This window comes from Phacochoerus africanus, chromosome 3, assembly GCF_016906955.1.
Source record: "Phacochoerus africanus isolate WHEZ1 chromosome 3, ROS_Pafr_v1, whole genome shotgun sequence".
Lineage (NCBI taxonomy): Eukaryota > Metazoa > Chordata > Mammalia > Artiodactyla > Suidae > Phacochoerus > Phacochoerus africanus.
In genome coordinates, this window is record NC_062546.1 from 25,108,474 (window position 1) to 25,124,163 (window position 15,690).

Consider the following 15,690-nt stretch of genomic DNA (forward strand, 5'->3'; position numbering starts at 1 on the left):
GATAATTCCTGACTAGGCAGTAGACACTTGCTGACTAGGGGTCATGGTCGTGTTATTTAGAGACTTTGACTATACCATGGCAAAAAGAGTTCCTTCCTGCAAAGTAATGGCTTGGCGCCAAAAGGGATCTAAATACTGTTTTGTTGCACTCTGCCACAGTTTATTCACTTGCTTGTAGCATCACTCATTAATTTCTCAACAAAAGCATTGTCGGTCTACCCATCATTTCTCTTGGTGATAGGAACAGGTGATGGAGACTGTGGGGTTAATTTCCCAACTAAAGCAGCTTTCCTCACCCTGGCACTTTTCCAGCCATGTATGTTTGCTTCACCTCCCGCTACCTGTATCACATTTCCCCAATTGCCAGGCCCCAGTATATGGGGCCAAGAAGCCTGAGACACCCCCCCCTCACTGAGTGCCCCTTCTGATTTAGAGTGCAGTAGGGCTCCACTTGGGTCAGCCCTGGTTCTTGTGGACTGTCTAAAAGGCACTGCTGTAAAGAGTTGCCTCAGCTGAAAATGTCCTTCCTTTCCCCAACAGACATAACCAGTGTGGTGCAATCCAAGCGGAGAAAATCCAAGTAAACAAGCTGGACGACGACTTGATATTTGTAAATGTGTGTGAATTTTACAAAAAGCAATTTTGAGCTGTGACTTTTTAAAATCCATTTCTGTACAGTTAGTCATTTTAATAATGTGGTCCTTTTCCTAGTCCCTGCAACCTGTTTCGTAAAGTGCAATGGAGAAAGCAGAATTGTTGAACCTTTTGATGTTGCAAGATGAAGTTCAAGGTTTCTAAAATGTTGCCATGTATTGAGAGGAGCTAATACGATTATGTTATTAGTTTTCACATTTCCTAAGCAGCCTAGAGTACAGGGTGAGCATTTTTAGATCTTCTAATGATGTATTGTGCTGTGGAAGTACTGTGTGTGGATAGCAGTAGTGCGGCAAAAAGAATCTTCTCATTTGGAAATGTTGTAAATAATTTTATTATATAGTGTTTTGGATGTATTTGTTGTAGAAATGGACCAGTGAATAAAGAGAATCTAAGGGTTTATACAATGTGAAATATTGAATGTGCTAAATAAATGTCTTTGTCCTAGAATATCAACGTGTTGTTGCTGAGGGATCATTGGGCAAGCAGGCTCTTTCCTTGGACCATACGGAATAGGAACAGCCTTCTTTGTGAATTACAATCCTGTCTTGTCCTCTTTGCACCTGAGATACCCACTTAACAAGTGAGGAAAATGCATATGCTTGTTAACTCAATTCATTCTTGCTTTGAAGAAACAAGCTCTTTTCAGCACGGTAGCAGGTACTTTGATATTAATTGGTTAAATTCCTTTTGATTGCATATAACAGAATCAACTTAGTGAGGATCAAATGTCACCCAAGATTTTCTAGAAACAGGAAGCCATCAGCAACCCAGCTGACACTTAACCTCATTCATCTGCTTTTCCATGCGATGGATTTCCCCAAAACAATTGTGTTTATACCTCCTCTGTTCGAGACATAAGCCCAGACTGACCAGTAAGATTCTTTGTAACAGCATCAAGAATCTAGTTCAGCTTAGGTTTCTACCTTCAGTACATTTCCATGGTTAGATGGAACAGCTCTCAAATAAAAGTGTGCATTTTTAGTTATATACTTCAGAGATATCTACTACATTCCACTCTTTGGCTGCCCTTTTTCTCATCTGCATCAGGCTTGGGGTTACTGCTCATCAATGTGTTTAGGTTTTTCCCTTTCCTGGCTCTGTTATTACCGTAAGAACTGTGGTCTTCAAACCAGCTGCTTCTGCCCCTACCCTACCTCTACATTCAAGGAACTTAACTTCATTGCTTGGCGTTGTGTCTTTATCTTGCTCTTGTCCCAGGCTTCTGCTCTGTCTCCTACACTAGACATGCCCTCCATCCCTTCCCCTGCCGTAGCTCTGCAACCCACTGCTTGAGACCAAAGGGATGAATTGGTGATTCTCAGGCTCTTTTTTTTTTTTTTAATGTGTGCTGCATTATAAGGATTTTCTAAAAGTAGTTATTTATGAGTCAGACCCCACATTGTCTGGCTCTGTTACCAGCAAGCTTATCTACCCTCTTCCTTCCCTGTATGACACACACAACCAGAATCAAAGGCAGCCTAATAATAACACCCTATGCCATTACTGTGTTTGAGATTGCAAAGTGCTTCTTCTACTGTAGCCCTACTCAGAAAGACAGCATAATATGCTTTAAATAGATTTTTATTTGTTTTTCTTTATATTAATTTTTTTCCCATAGAAGAAAACATTACAGTCTAACAATCAGAATCCTGTTACACACATACACAGGCATGCCACATGACCAGGCTGAGGTGGTTGTGTCTTTGAGTCTGTCAACATGTCACAACATAGTTAACTAGAGTCTCCTCTTTTCAGCCTGTCTCAACACAACACTCAAGAGGGATGCACTCAACTTGCTAGTTCCATTTGGAACTAGGTGGCAGAACAAGAGGGAAGATATAAGGGGCCATGGTGTGTCTGCCTTCCGTCCCCTCACATAAAAGCCACATAGATCTTTAAGAGTCATCCAAGAGCTCTGATAGGGTCCTCATTGCACCTAACATTATGGGTCAGAGCAAACTGATCAGGGTTCTGGGTGGGGGCTGGGGAGCAAACATACTCCAAAACAGCAGCATTCATTCACACATAGTACCCTGCTGGGGCCAGACTGGCAAAAGCTGGAAATGACACCCAGCTTGCAGAGAGCACTCAGATATATTGGGGAATTACTGGAAGTTATCCTTTGATGTAATTGAGACTCACTCTAGAAACAGGGGTCCCTTGGACATACTCAGTTTTGGCAAAGTGCTGGTAGTACTGATATTAACACTCACAATCTGGAACAAACTTCTCCAGCGTCTCTGAAAACGTCAGTAAAGACAGACTCTCTAACCCTCTCCTGTCTAAGATTGCATAGACTTTGTGAATTCTGGTTCCTTCATGGATTCAAGTTCTGTGGTTTAAAAAAAAAAAAAAATCCTGAAGCATGCTCAAGGTGAAAGGCACATACACAGTCAATACAGTATGACAAGTTCTGATGCTTCAGGAGTCAGACTAGCAGGAGACCAAGTAGTGTTGTTCTTAGAAATACACACAGTTAAAATATTGCCACACTCAAGTGCTACAGAATCTATAGGAAAATACAAAGACATGAGCCTTGCAACTAGCCAAATGATGATATTGGAGAGTTCTAGAACTACAGGAGCTTCCATAAATATGGGGTAAGGTAGAGAGAAGCCTTTTGAAATTTGAGCCAAGTGCTCTATAACTCACACTTCCCCCACAGAAGGATCATGAGCACTTCCCAGAGCTGAGCCTAGGCTCCCGCTGACAGCAAAGGAGTAGGCGGTAAGAGTTGGAGTTTCATCTCTTTGAAGTGCTGAAGACCCTAAGCTGGCTGTGAAGCAACCATGGAGTAGCTGGAAGAATAAAAGAAACTAGGTTGTAACTGAAGAAGAACCTAGGAAGAGGAGCAAGGCTGTCAACTACTAGGCCCTGGTGGATGGGCATGGGGACTTTGATCTGCTCTTAATATAAATTTGGCTTACTCCCTTAGATAGGAGACCCCCCAGTAGGGCTTCCTCTGTCCCCATCCCAGCATCCACGGGGTTACCTGCTCCCTGACCCATACACCCCAGGTGAGGCTTAGGGTTATAGGGTCAGGGAGGGCAGCTGCCTTTGCTCTCATGAAATTACAGAGTTTTCTCCAAGCCTCAGCTTGACTATGAGGCCTAGAAACCTAGAATTGGAGTGAGGGGGAAGACCCATGTTGGTATGTAACAGGAAATCTTAAAAAGTTCCAAGGAAGAAAGAGCACACCTAAAAAAGGACAGAGGAAAAGGGAAGCAACTTGGGGCATCCCAAGAGGCTGTTGCTGGTGTCTGAGCCCAAAATTCAGTCCCACCATGAGAAAGGGAAAAGCCGGCTGTCCATCTCCTTTCACTTGGGTACTTAGGTTCCCTCTTCTAGGTGTTTATTGGAGGAGAAGGGAAGGGGAACCATAGGGTATCCATTTCTCCCCAGCAGCCTGGAAAGGAAGAGAACCCTGGGAGAGAAAATGAAGAGAGGTCCCCTAAAGGCCCTGAACCTGAATAGGGATTATAGGGGAATGGGGCAGTAGGGCTCCTGGCCTCCTGCCCAAGAGTGTTTATTAGCCATTCTGGCAGGGTATGGAAAACAAGGCCAGAGGCAAGATGAAGGCTAAGCTGCCAGTCTTGGGATGGCCTCACCCCACAGCTTGTCCTCCCCAGCATTGTAATTCTGCATGCTTACTCTGGGGTCTGTCCTTCCCCTTCCTCGAATCACTCTGGCCCATATCTCTCCTAAACTAGTTCTAGCACCTTGGGCATGTGAACAGATGTCCAGGATTGTAGGGTCTTGCCCAGCCTTTACTCCTGGGTTGACATGTTGCAAGTAGGGCAGCAAGGTACTAACTAAGCCCTTCAGATACAGGGGCCTGCAGAGGGGTTGGTTTCAGGAAGAGATTTGGGAGGTGAGATTATAGGAGAGGGATGTGGGAGCAGACTCCAGGCTCCAGCTTGAGAGCACGGCTTGGCCTTCTGAGCAAACACAGTACCAGCCTCCATGGTGCCCTGTTTCCTACAGCCTCTCACCTGTCTGTCCTATCTGTATTTTCAATAGGTTACCTCTTTTCTTTGATTCCCTTCACCTTCTCCCTCCAACTCACATTTCACAGTCCTTTTCCACATACTTCACCTTTCCATGCCTAAGCAACTCCGAGGAGCCCAGCCCCCAGAGGGGAGGGAAGAGGGAGACTAGAGGCAGAGAACCCTTTACTTTCAGTGGGAGAATTACTGGGAATGAGTAATAAGGGAGCAGGAGTGAATGTAGTGCCAAACATGAGATAGGGTGAGTATGGTAACGTGGGAGTTGAAGGTAGGGAATGAGTCAGATCTGGGACTGGAAGAAGAGACTCTCAGAAAGAGAGGACTGAAGGGCAGGGATGGAGAAGGCCAGGGCAGAGGTTGGGCTGAGGACCAGAAGAGGAAATATGGGGTGTCATTGGTGGGGGAGATGGAGGATTAGATGCTGAGCTTGGGGGCCAGAAGGTTAGAGGGTGAAGGGCAAGGAGGTTCAGAGGCGGACTAGAGGATCAGAGATAGGGAAATGGAGTCGCAGGGAGAGAGTGGCTATCACCCCACCTCACACACCTAAGGAGGGAGGATGTAGTATCAGCCCAAGGTGGGCTGCAGGTGCCCCTTGAGCAGCACACTGGCTGTGGCGGAGGGGCTGGACAGGGATCAGGAGTCAGCGAGGGGCTTGTGGCACAGCCAGCGGACACTTAGTAGTTGAATTGGCGCTGGCATGGCTGGTAGACAAAGCTGCCCTGGTGCTTGGGCCGGCGAGGACGGCTCTCGCGGGCGCGGTTCTGCCGTTGCACCACCTTGGCGCTCAGCGCGTGGCGCTCTGCCCGCTGCCGGGCCCGCTGCAGCCGCCGTGCCTGGCCTGCCTTCTCCAGCAGTGCAGCCCGTGCCGGCAGGGGGGCGGCAGCGTGGTGCAGGGCCCGGGGCTCCCGGTGAGCAGGCGCCAACTCCCTGCGGAGACAGAGCAAGGTGGTCAGGACTGGACAAAATGGGGGTGGGGGAGTAGCAGAGGGGAGCACTGGCACCTCCCACCCTGTTTTTCTGCACCTTTGCCCTGGCACAATTAGGTCTCAGCTCACAGGGGGGCGCCCATGCCCTTCTTGTGGGTACCAGGCACAAGAAGCCAACCTGGAGAGGTCTTCTCAGTTCTAGCCTCTAAGATAGTTAAACCAGGCCCCAGGGAAGTTTTGGCTCCAAGTTCCAATTCAGCCATGGCATTCTGTACAAGCCTCTAGAATCCCACCCCTACCTCCTCAGCTCTCTGGCCTTGCTCCTCCAGCCTCTACTGGTCCCAAGCCTCAAAGTTATGGCTCTCTCAAGCCTCAGCCCAGCCAGAAAGCCAGGTCTATCCCTATCTCAATACCCCACCCCTTTACCTTCAGGCCTAGCTTCATCCCAGCCCTTGGTTCCTGCCCTTTGCTACAAAGACACACCTCTAAAGGACCCTCCTCCACAGCCCAGGTGGGCTCCTGTGCTCAGTTCTGCACCCAGGTCTCTAGTGTCCAAGATACACTGCTCTAGACCTCCAGGCTCCGCCCCCTGCCTGCTCACCCATCACTAAGGTTTCCATCCGGCAGGGCAGCATCAGGGTGCGGGGAAGGAGGTCCAGGCTCCAGCACTATGGTGCTGCCAGTAACATAAACTGACATGCTTGGGTGCTCGATGAGGAGGTCCTCCAGGGGGCTGCTCTGGAGACGGGCAGGCCCGAGTCCGGGCCCCTCTGCAGTAAAACAGGCCGGAGGGGTAACAAACCAGCTCTCATCCATCAAGGAGGGCGCGGGCGGAGGGCGGCCTGCAGGGGCAGGGGCAGCCCCAGGGCTGGGGGAAGCGGTGAAGCTGTCTACGGGGCGCGCAGGAAGGGGAGCCAGGCAGAGGAGGGGGCGCAGCGGGGAGGGGCACACACACACACACACACACACACACACACACCGGACACAGTGGGACAGGGAGAGAAAGGGCATCGTTAGTCAGACCCGCAGCCCTGCCTGCTGTATCCATGGTGTACCCACAGTCTCAACCTGCCCTAGGGCACGTGAAATGTGGGCTCCAACACTGGATCACCAGGATATGCCAGAAGGTGCATGGAATGAGGCCCTGTTAACCCACCTCTAATGTTACTGCCTCAGCCCCAGTTTGCCCAGTAGGCTTGGAACTCCCCAATTCCCTAGCGGCTCCCTTCTCCTCAGGTTGCTATGCCACGTGCCCTAAAGGTGACTTCACGGGTCCAGGAGTCAGTCTGGCCCCCAACTCAGGCCTCACCCGGCAGGTCAATGATGAGCCAGCCATCCACTTCATCTTCCTCAGAGACAAAGGCTCGGGGGCAGTTGGGGTCCTCCGGGGGCGCCGGGGTGCTGAAGAAGAGGCTGGTAAAACGCTGGAACATGGTAGAGGAGTGAAGAAGCCTCAGGCGGGGGGCGCCTTATGGCAGTGCAGAGACCTGGGAGGTGTAGAGAGGAGTCAGAACCACCATAAACTGGTCTACCCCCTCTCCTAGCTGGGGACACCACTCCTCGTCCCCAGAGCAGTGATAAAAGTACAACAGGGATGCGTGGCAAAGCTTTGCCCTGTATGTGTGTGTATGTGTATTCACTTTCTGGTAAGGCGGCCTGCCTTTAGGCTTTTCTATTTACTGTATGACCTTAGAAGTTATTTAACTTATCTGTGCTTCAGTTTTCTAATCTGTCAAATGGAAAGGATAATGATAATAGTATCCTCCTCTTAGTCCTTATACGAATTAAATGAACTAATAACAGTACCTCATCTAGGCTCTCCTAGGGATTAAATGAGCTAAACACAAAGTGCTCAGAACAGTACCTGGGTACAGAGGAAGCATCAATAAACTCATCAAGTTATTATTGACATTATTGCATTCTCTAGAAGTAACATACATGACCAGACTCTCTCAGGGAAGGTCTCCAGAGGATTGGACATCCAACCTGGACCTTGAAGGGTAAATAGGATTTCTCCAAGCAGATGTTGCCCAATATTGTGATTATTTATCACCACCGTCATACAGCTAACATTCATCTGCCAAGTACTATACTGAGCACTTATATTACCTCATGTAATCCTCACAACAACTCTAGGAAGTGGGTATAGTTATTACCCTTCTTTTATAGGTGACGAAATTGAGGCTCAGAGAGGTAAAATAATTTGCCCAAAATCTCACAGCCAGTAAGACACAGAGGTAAGATTTTAACCCATGTAGTCAGATTTCAGATCACTATATTCCATTGTCTTTGCTGGGTATCTGTCTGAATTGGGCATTTTTAACTTAGTGGCCTGGGGTCATGGCCCATGCATATTTTTCTGAAAAAGAAGGACCCTAGTTTTCATTACAATTTCCTAAACAGCAGTCCTTGACCCCAGAGATTAAGAACCACTACTTGAGCCTGTGCGGCTTGAAAGCACTCGCTAGCAATAATCCCAGAGAACAGCTACCATCTCACCATGTGCTTGCACAGGCCTCAACTGTGTCTGTCAGATGAAGATCTTATTTCCACAGGCACTCTTCCCCTTACCTCCTATTCCCAAGCCTCTGCTCAAGGGCAACATCCCTGGCTAAGAGGAAGAAGATCAGGTTGCCTAGCTCTGGGGAGACAGCAGGTCAGAGGGAAGTGATGATGGAGGTAGGGAGCTATGGGGCCCAGAGGCCCTTAAGGATGAGGACCAAGGACTGCACCAGGACTCAAGCCCTCAATCAGTCCTTCCCTGGGTGAGGAAAGAGTCCCGCTGCTCCAGGAGTGGAAACACCAGGGTCTCTACCTTGGAGTAGACCTCGGCTAGGGACTGCTGGTCAGGCCCCCTGGATATCCCTAAAGCTTGACTCTCCACATCTGTCCAAGAAGATGGCCAACAGTTTTGCTACTCAGCCACCTGTCACCTTCCTCTAAGGATGTTTCCACACTTCCAATAGAACTCCCTGGGGGCACATGTTAGAAGATAATATGGGAAAAAGAATGTATGTGTGTGTGTGTGTGTGTGTGTGTGTGTGTGTGTGTGACTGGGTCACTTTGTCATACAGCAGAAACTGACAGAACATTGTAAATCAACTATAATAAAAAAATTTTTATTAAAAAGTAGAGGCATTCTACTCTTACTGCTTACCCACCTGGAGTATTTTTACGGTGGTTGCTACCTCTCACATTCCCTGGGTATGTTTTTACACTTGCCACACAATCACCTAAGCTCTAGACCCTAAGAGTATTTACACATTTGTGGACCCACAGTGGACTCCAGAAGGAAGTACTCTCTGGATGAGGGCTTCGCCAGTGGGAGATCTTCAGGGATTGAAAAGGTTGGGGGGGGGGGGGGAGTTCCCGTAGTGGCGCAGTGGTTAACGAATCCAACTAGGAACCATGAGGTTGCGGGTTCGGTCCCTGCCCTTGCTCAGTGGGTTAACGATCCGGCGTTGCCGTGAGCTGTGGCGTAGGTTGCAGACGCGGCTCGGATCCCGAGTTGCTGTGGCTCTGGCGTAGGCTGGTGGCTACAGCTCTGATTCAACCCCTAGCCTGGGAACCTCCATATGCCGCGGGAGTGGCCCAAAGAAATAGCAAAAAGACCAAAAAAAAAAAAAAAAAAGAAAAAGGTTGGGCCACCCCCAACTAGTGCCTGCCCAGCACAAGCCACCTATCCTAGCCCATCTGTAGCCACAGGGAGTTAGTGATTCAGTTACTAAATATCCAGAGCTTGGCCCCTCCTGAAGAAAGGGAATACTGTGGCCTTGGGGAGATAAACCCTCTCCAATGACCTACTGCTTCATTGAGAAAATGAAAAGGAAGTTAAGAGGTGTTTCAGGGACCATGATATTCACCCAGCCCATTTGCAACCTGAGGATCAGAGGACATAAGTCCACCCAAAGACACATGGCTAGATGGTGGCAGAGCAGGCCTAGCCCCAGGTCACTGAGCATCCAGTCCAGAGTGTAGAGAGTCAGAAACCCCTCAGTAAGCAATCTCCAAAAATATGATGCAGGAGAGATGGGCAAGTCAGACAGGAGTCAGACCTTCATCGAGTCACTGAGGTACTCAGAGCCTCTCGGTCCAGCTATAAAAGGTCTGGGGTTCCTGGCGTCAAGATGCATCATGTATTTACCAGAGCACCCATTGCGTACCAGAGTCTACTCTGGGCCTCCTCAAATTACAGATTGAGGTAAGGGAGCCTTAGGGTGGCGAGGGAAGCTCCCTGCCTGGGGTCACACAGCAAGTCAATGATAGGGCCAGAAGTGACAGCCGTACCAGCCATCCAGTGCCCGTCCCCTCTCATGACCACTGAGGGAGGCTCCCAGGACTTTTCTTGCCCAGCCCTGCCAACTTCCTGGTTCTCACATTCCCAGCTCTGCTCCACAGAGAACCATTCCCTTTAATAACTATAGCAGCCATGCCTAGAATAGCACTTGAGCCCCAAGCCACCTCTGCCCATCCTTGAGCAAAGCCCAGGTTGGGGTAGGACTCCTGGTCCAGCCCATAGGCCCATCAACTTAGGAAGTCAGAGGCTTTCCTCCTGCCTCCTTTCCTCCTGGTCCCTCTCTGTGAGCAGAGGGAGGGGCAACACAAGCCTTGTAATCATCAGCACTAGGCCAGGTCAGTCCTTCCTAGCTGACAACTCTGATGTTGGGAGGCAAAGAAGGGCCAAACAAAGGGAACTCTCACCTCTACCCCATCCCAACATCGGCCCTGGAGACAGCCTGATGCAGCCACTGACTCACCTTTCTGCGGTCAAAACAGATGGGAGGGAGTAATTTTACTGGGCTCTGGAACTCCAAGGTATAAAGTAAGGATCAGGGCTTCAAAAGGGGACCCAATCTCCTAGGAGCCCTATCAAATTTGGATGGCGCTTAGCCCAAGGTACAGTCCTCAGTGGAAGGAGGATGTGTAACTACTTGTAATAAGCTCCTACTAAGTATGTGCCCAGGGCTAATGCATCTGCCACTCACCAGGCAGGCATGACTCTAACTGGCTGCAAGACCTAGAGTAGGCCACTTGCCTGCTCCTGGCCTCAGTTTTCCCTTCCGTGAAATGGGGTCTAAGACCCCTCCTTTCGGGAAGTGAAGTGACCTCAGTTAAGGCGCTGCACACATTTCAGGGATTAGAAGGATGTAATTATGTTAGTCCAGGGGTGCAGAGCCTGGAGACAGAGGGAGGGGATTCCACCACCATCTGGCGCTGCCTCAACGATCCGGCTGGAGCCAAAACTTCAGGCGCCCCTGAACTCCTGACAACCCCTCCCCCAATGTAGACCCAGTAACGCTGTTTGAACCTCTCTCAAGTCGCAAGGAGAAAGTAGAGGTTCAGAGGCTTGAACGCAGCTCTTGGATTAATCCAGGAAACTGGAGGACCTTCTGGTCCCGCTGCCTTTCAGCGTCCCTCACCCGTGGGCCCAGTCCCGACTCAGCGCCCGACGGGTCACGGGAGGACAGGCGACCCGAGCCGGGAGGGGGTGGGGGGGCGGTCCCGGCCTTGGTGACGTCTCAATGTCATATGCAAATATGCAGACGTCAGAGTCTACCGGACGGGCGGCAGCCAATCCAGAGGCGGGAGTGCAGCCCCGGCGGCCGCCGGCGGAAAGAGACAAAGACCCGGGAGCTGGGGGAGCGGGGAGAGTTCTGGGGCCCCGGGAGCCCCGGGGCCGAAGCTGATCAGAACTCACCTGGGGCAGGGGCGGGGCGGCAGGCGGAGGTGGCGCTGAGGTAGTTGTGAGGTGAGGTGTCCTAGGGTCCGCGGCTGATCACAGGCCCCGCCGCATCGCGGGGGCTAGGCGGGGAGGCGGCGGGGGTACGGGTCGGACGTTCCGGGTTGCTGCGCTCGCCCGCTGGGCTTCGAGTCTGTGCAGCAGCTGCTGGGCTCACGGCACAAATTGGAGCGTTCAAACAGCTGATTGTGACGTCACAAAGGGGCCCGCCCGCCTCGCGTCAGCGACCGGAGAAGCGGCGGCCAATCCCAGGCTGCGGATCTCCCCTCCCCGCCTCCTCCATGGTTCGCTGGCTAGTGGCTCCCTCCCGGGATCAAGACTCCGAGCCGGAGGCTGGGGGGTGGGGCGCTCGGAGACGCGACTGCTGGGCGCTTGGAGCCCCTGCTCCTGGGCGACCCCACAGACCTCTCAATGAGGAGAATTACCACTCCTTCTACAGGATCCCCATCTTTCTGTACTCCCTCCGCATATCCCAGCGCCTTTGCCCCTCCTGTCCGTTCACCTGTATCCTCTATCCAAATCCCTCGGTCTGTACCCTTTTCTCTACTCCGCGCCACATCCGTGACCTTCCAGTCTCCTCCTCCCCGCCCTTCTCCCGCGCCTCCGTTTTCTGCCTCACCTTCTCAACCCTACGCATTATCTGCTCTGCCGCTCCATTTTTCCTCATCTGGACAGGCTTGAGAGGTGGGGCACATCTCCCTTCCCTGGTTCCAGGGGTGTAGCCGGGAGTATAGGAGAGTTGGTTAGACTGACAGAATATTTTTCAGAGTAGGACTTGGAGAGGGATTGCTCTGGGCTGAATTAACACTGACCTAGAGAGTGCTCAGCACTGGAACGTTTCCACATCTTGTTTAACCCACCTTGCTGCTGGGGCTGGACAGAAAAGTGACGGGACAGGGATTGGTTATTAGCCTCGATTTACACGCGGGAAAACTGAGACTCAACAAATCTCATGCTTAGTATGTAGATTTATATTCAGCAATGCATTGAGCAAATATTGAGTACCTACTATTGCTGCTTCCAGACCGGTAGCTGATATTTATTGAACACTTACTGAGTGCAAGGCACTGTGCTATAGTGCTTTATATGTCTTTTGATCTTCACAACAACCCTGAAAGATGGGTGTTATGCGCCCCCCCCCCCATTTTCCAGCTGAAGAAACAGGCTCAGAGAGCCTAAGCGATTTCCCAAGGTCACAAAGCTACAGTAAATGGCAGAGCCAGAACTTGAACCCATAGTTCCAGGCCCCAAATCTCTCCACTCTCTATAGGCACCAGACTGTCTAAATCCCAGAATGCTTCAGCCTCCCCAGGGAGATCTAGGCACAGTCTTGACTTTCCCCAAACTTGCTGTGTGACCTCAAGCAAGTCATGTTACCTCTCTGGACCTCAATTTCATTATCTATCAAACTTAACATATCCAAGTTTTCTTTTAGAGGTTCCTTCAAATGCTCCACCCTCAGGATTCTGCCAATCCCATCCTCTAGGTCCCCAGCATTCTCAGCAGCCTGAGAAATGCCTGGGGAAAAACCACACACACACATCCTCAGAGTCTCCAGGGTTTTCTGGTTCCTCTCTTAGAAGAGCTGGGCTAGTCGGGTTGGGTCTGAGAGCTGCTCATCCGGCCCATCAGGAGGTGGGGGTAGGGTGGGGTGGGGTGGGGTGGGGGTGGGTGGGGTGAGCTAGGCCAGAGCGGCTGCTCTGGTGCTAAAATCCTGTCCCAGTCTAATTCAGACTAGGGGGACTCCTCAGTCCTAGCAACTGGGAGAAGGAACCAGGAAATAATATCCAGAGGCTTCTGGGTGAGAGGAGGAGAGAGCAGTGTTTTGGCCCTTGGAGTCGTATCCCCACAGTATCCTCACAGTATCTGTGCAACCCTGAGCCTCTGCCCTTCATATCTGCTTCCTGCTGACCTCACACCCTCTCTTGACGTCTTGCTGACTTAAACATGCCTCTCTTGTCACACCACCTGCCTGCTCTGAAACTTTCTGTGGCTCCCAAAGTACCATGCTTCTTAATGCAGCATTCATGGCCTTCCATGATCCAGCCCAGTTCTCGCCAGCTCTAATCTCCTTCTTCACCTACATGCACCTTGTGCGAAGGTCAAACTCTTCATGGTCTCTTCAACACTCTCAAATCCATACTTTTGCTCAAGCTCTTCCCCCTGCCTGGAGTGCCCTCTTCAGACCTTTTTGAACTCAGATCTTTCCTGTCTTCAAGATTCTATTCACCCCTTCTTTCTCTAGGTAGCCCAGAGCTACCTTGATGGGGACAGTACAGTCATTTATTTGTTCAATAAACAGTAAGCAATGATAATTAATTGTGTGTATGTGTCTTCCCAAGTAGATGATTGTCATCTCAAGGGCAGGTCTTCATTCATATACTCCCCTCACCCAGCTTGCGCTGGGCCTGGCACAGAGTAGCCTCCAATCAATGGCTCAGCAATTAAAAGCTTAGCTCAAAAAAAGTGGCTGCAGAGTTCCTATTGTGCCTCGGCAGGTTAAGAACCTGACGTATTATCCATGAGGATGCTGGTTCCATCCCTGGCCTCCCTCAATGGGTTAAGGATCCAGCATTGACACAAGCTGTGGTGACTGGCCTTGCCGTGGCTATGGCATAAGCTGGCTGCTGCAGCTCTGATTCCACCCCTAACCCGGGAACATCCATATGCCGCAGGTGTAGCCATTAAAAAGAAGTGGCTAGTATAGGAAGATTCCCACACCTGGTAAAGGACACATTCTGTTGCGCACAGGATTCTGGTTTCCCCAAGAATAGGGAAGCAGGCTCTGGCACACACTCTGGTCCACAAATGACCTGGATTCTGTGCCCAGCCTTATGAACCCCATGTACAGGCTGAGAGGACACCTCAGACCATAGTTCATCCACAACTTTTCATTTCATAGGTGGGGAAACTAAGGCACACTGAGGCACAGAGAGGTCAAGGTACTTGCTTAGAATTATAGAGCAGAACAGCCATTTATTGACTCTGGCCCCAGGGAATGTATTAGTATTCTGGAACCCTGGCCTGGGCCTTGGATTGGAAAAAGAGGCTGTGAGCACCGTGCTGGGGGTAATCCTAGATCTCATTTCCAATCAGACTTAGAGTGCCACTCCTGTTTATATATATATGGATACACATGGGCACCTATGCATACACATGTATGCATTCATATACAAACATACACACATGTACACAGGTTAACAGATGCTCATACCCATCTAATCCATGCCCAGGTGTAAGCACCTGCCCAGTGTTATGGGCTCCTGGATTGGAGGTCAAGAGGCCACCCTTCTATTTCTGTCTGGGCCTTGGGCTTGCCCTCACCAAACCATGGAGGCTCCCCAGTGGCTTGGGGTCCCCCACTTCAAAGGGCAGAGATGTGTCAGCCTGGGTGTGTCCCTCACGGGATCTTGCATGTACTCAAAGGTATGAGCCCGCTGGAGAAGTGGCTCACTGCTCTCCTTTCTCCTCTTCTCCCTCCAAGAGAGAGGGCAAGGCCTAGACAAACCCAGTGGGTAGCTTGGAATCTGACTCAAAACCAGCAAGCCCTGATCGCTCTTGAAATAGAGTTCCCCATCCCCACCCTGAACTCTGCAGCCCGAGATCTACAGAGTTAAGTCTATTAATGATGATACTGTTGGGATTTCTACATGCCAGGTATTATTCTAAATCATTTCCTGTGTCGACAACTCATTTAATCTTCACAACAATCCTCTAATGTAGATTACATTATTCTTCCCATTTTGCTGGTGAAGAAACTGAGACAGAGAAGGAAAGAAATTTAATCAGTAAAACCAGTGAGGGCAAACATAATCCGCACATTCCCCCAACAGATTGGCCTATATATAAGGGGCCACATCTCTGGAACTTCTACTAAAAAAATTTTGTTGTTGGAGTTCCCGCTGTGGCAGAACAGGATTGGCAGTGTCTTGGGAGCACTGGGACTCAGATTCGACTCCCAGCCTGGCACGTGGGTTAGGGATCCAGTGTTGCCGCAGCTTCTGGCTTAGGTTGCAACTTCAGCTGGGATCTGATCCCTGGCCAGGGAACTCCATATGCCTTGGGGTGGCCAAGAAAGAAACAACAACAACAACAAACGCTTTGTTGTTCAAGCCACAGATGTTTGAATTGAGCGTAAGTCTCTGTGTGTGTGTGCGCGCGTGCACCATGAAAAAGACCTTGGCCTGATTGTCAGTAAATCCAGATTATAATCCTGGTTCTATCCTGGGCTCATTGCCTGGCCTTGAGTAAGTCACCTACTTTGTCTGAGCCTCAGTTTTCCCATCTACAAAATGGCTGACTCCATGCTTCCGGAGCAGTACCTCCAGCCCCAGTCTCCTGGCATCTGGGTTTGTTTGTG

General features: G+C 50.3%; 2 protein-coding genes across 11 annotated transcripts in view; one reads left to right on the forward strand and one right to left on the reverse strand.

Moving 5' to 3' along the window:
• The window catches only part of NCOA6 (nuclear receptor coactivator 6), a 108,934-nt gene extending 107,830 nt beyond the window's left edge, over nt 1-1,104 (forward strand). For 8 of the 9 annotated variants that reach the window (XM_047771267.1, XM_047771261.1, XM_047771259.1 and 5 more), the window contains one exon: nt 541-1,104. In XM_047771267.1, coding sequence (XP_047627223.1) covers nt 541-584 — 44 coding nt within the window. In that variant the 3' untranslated portion in view covers nt 585-1,104. The remainder of the gene's footprint in view (nt 1-540) is intronic. The other variant, XM_047771260.1, reaches the window with a different exon arrangement.
• Nucleotides 1,105-2,270: 1,166 nt separating this feature from the next.
• TP53INP2 (tumor protein p53 inducible nuclear protein 2) lies at nt 2,271-11,519 on the reverse strand. 2 transcript variants are annotated; one of them, XM_047771268.1, is made up of 4 exons: nt 11,289-11,519; nt 6,900-7,077; nt 6,192-6,480; nt 2,271-5,591 (listed from the first exon to the last, which is right to left on the reverse strand). In XM_047771268.1, the coding sequence occupies exons 2-4, from the start codon at nt 7,021-7,023 to the stop codon at nt 5,339-5,341; spliced, it is 666 nt and encodes a 221-aa protein (XP_047627224.1). In that variant the 5' UTR covers nt 7,024-7,077; nt 11,289-11,519; the 3' UTR covers nt 2,271-5,338. The 2 variants fall into 2 exon arrangements, with proteins under 2 accessions (XP_047627224.1, XP_047627225.1); XM_047771269.1 differs by having other exon boundaries at nt 6,192-6,360; nt 11,289-11,518.
• Between the last annotated feature and the right edge of the window lie 4,171 nt (nt 11,520-15,690).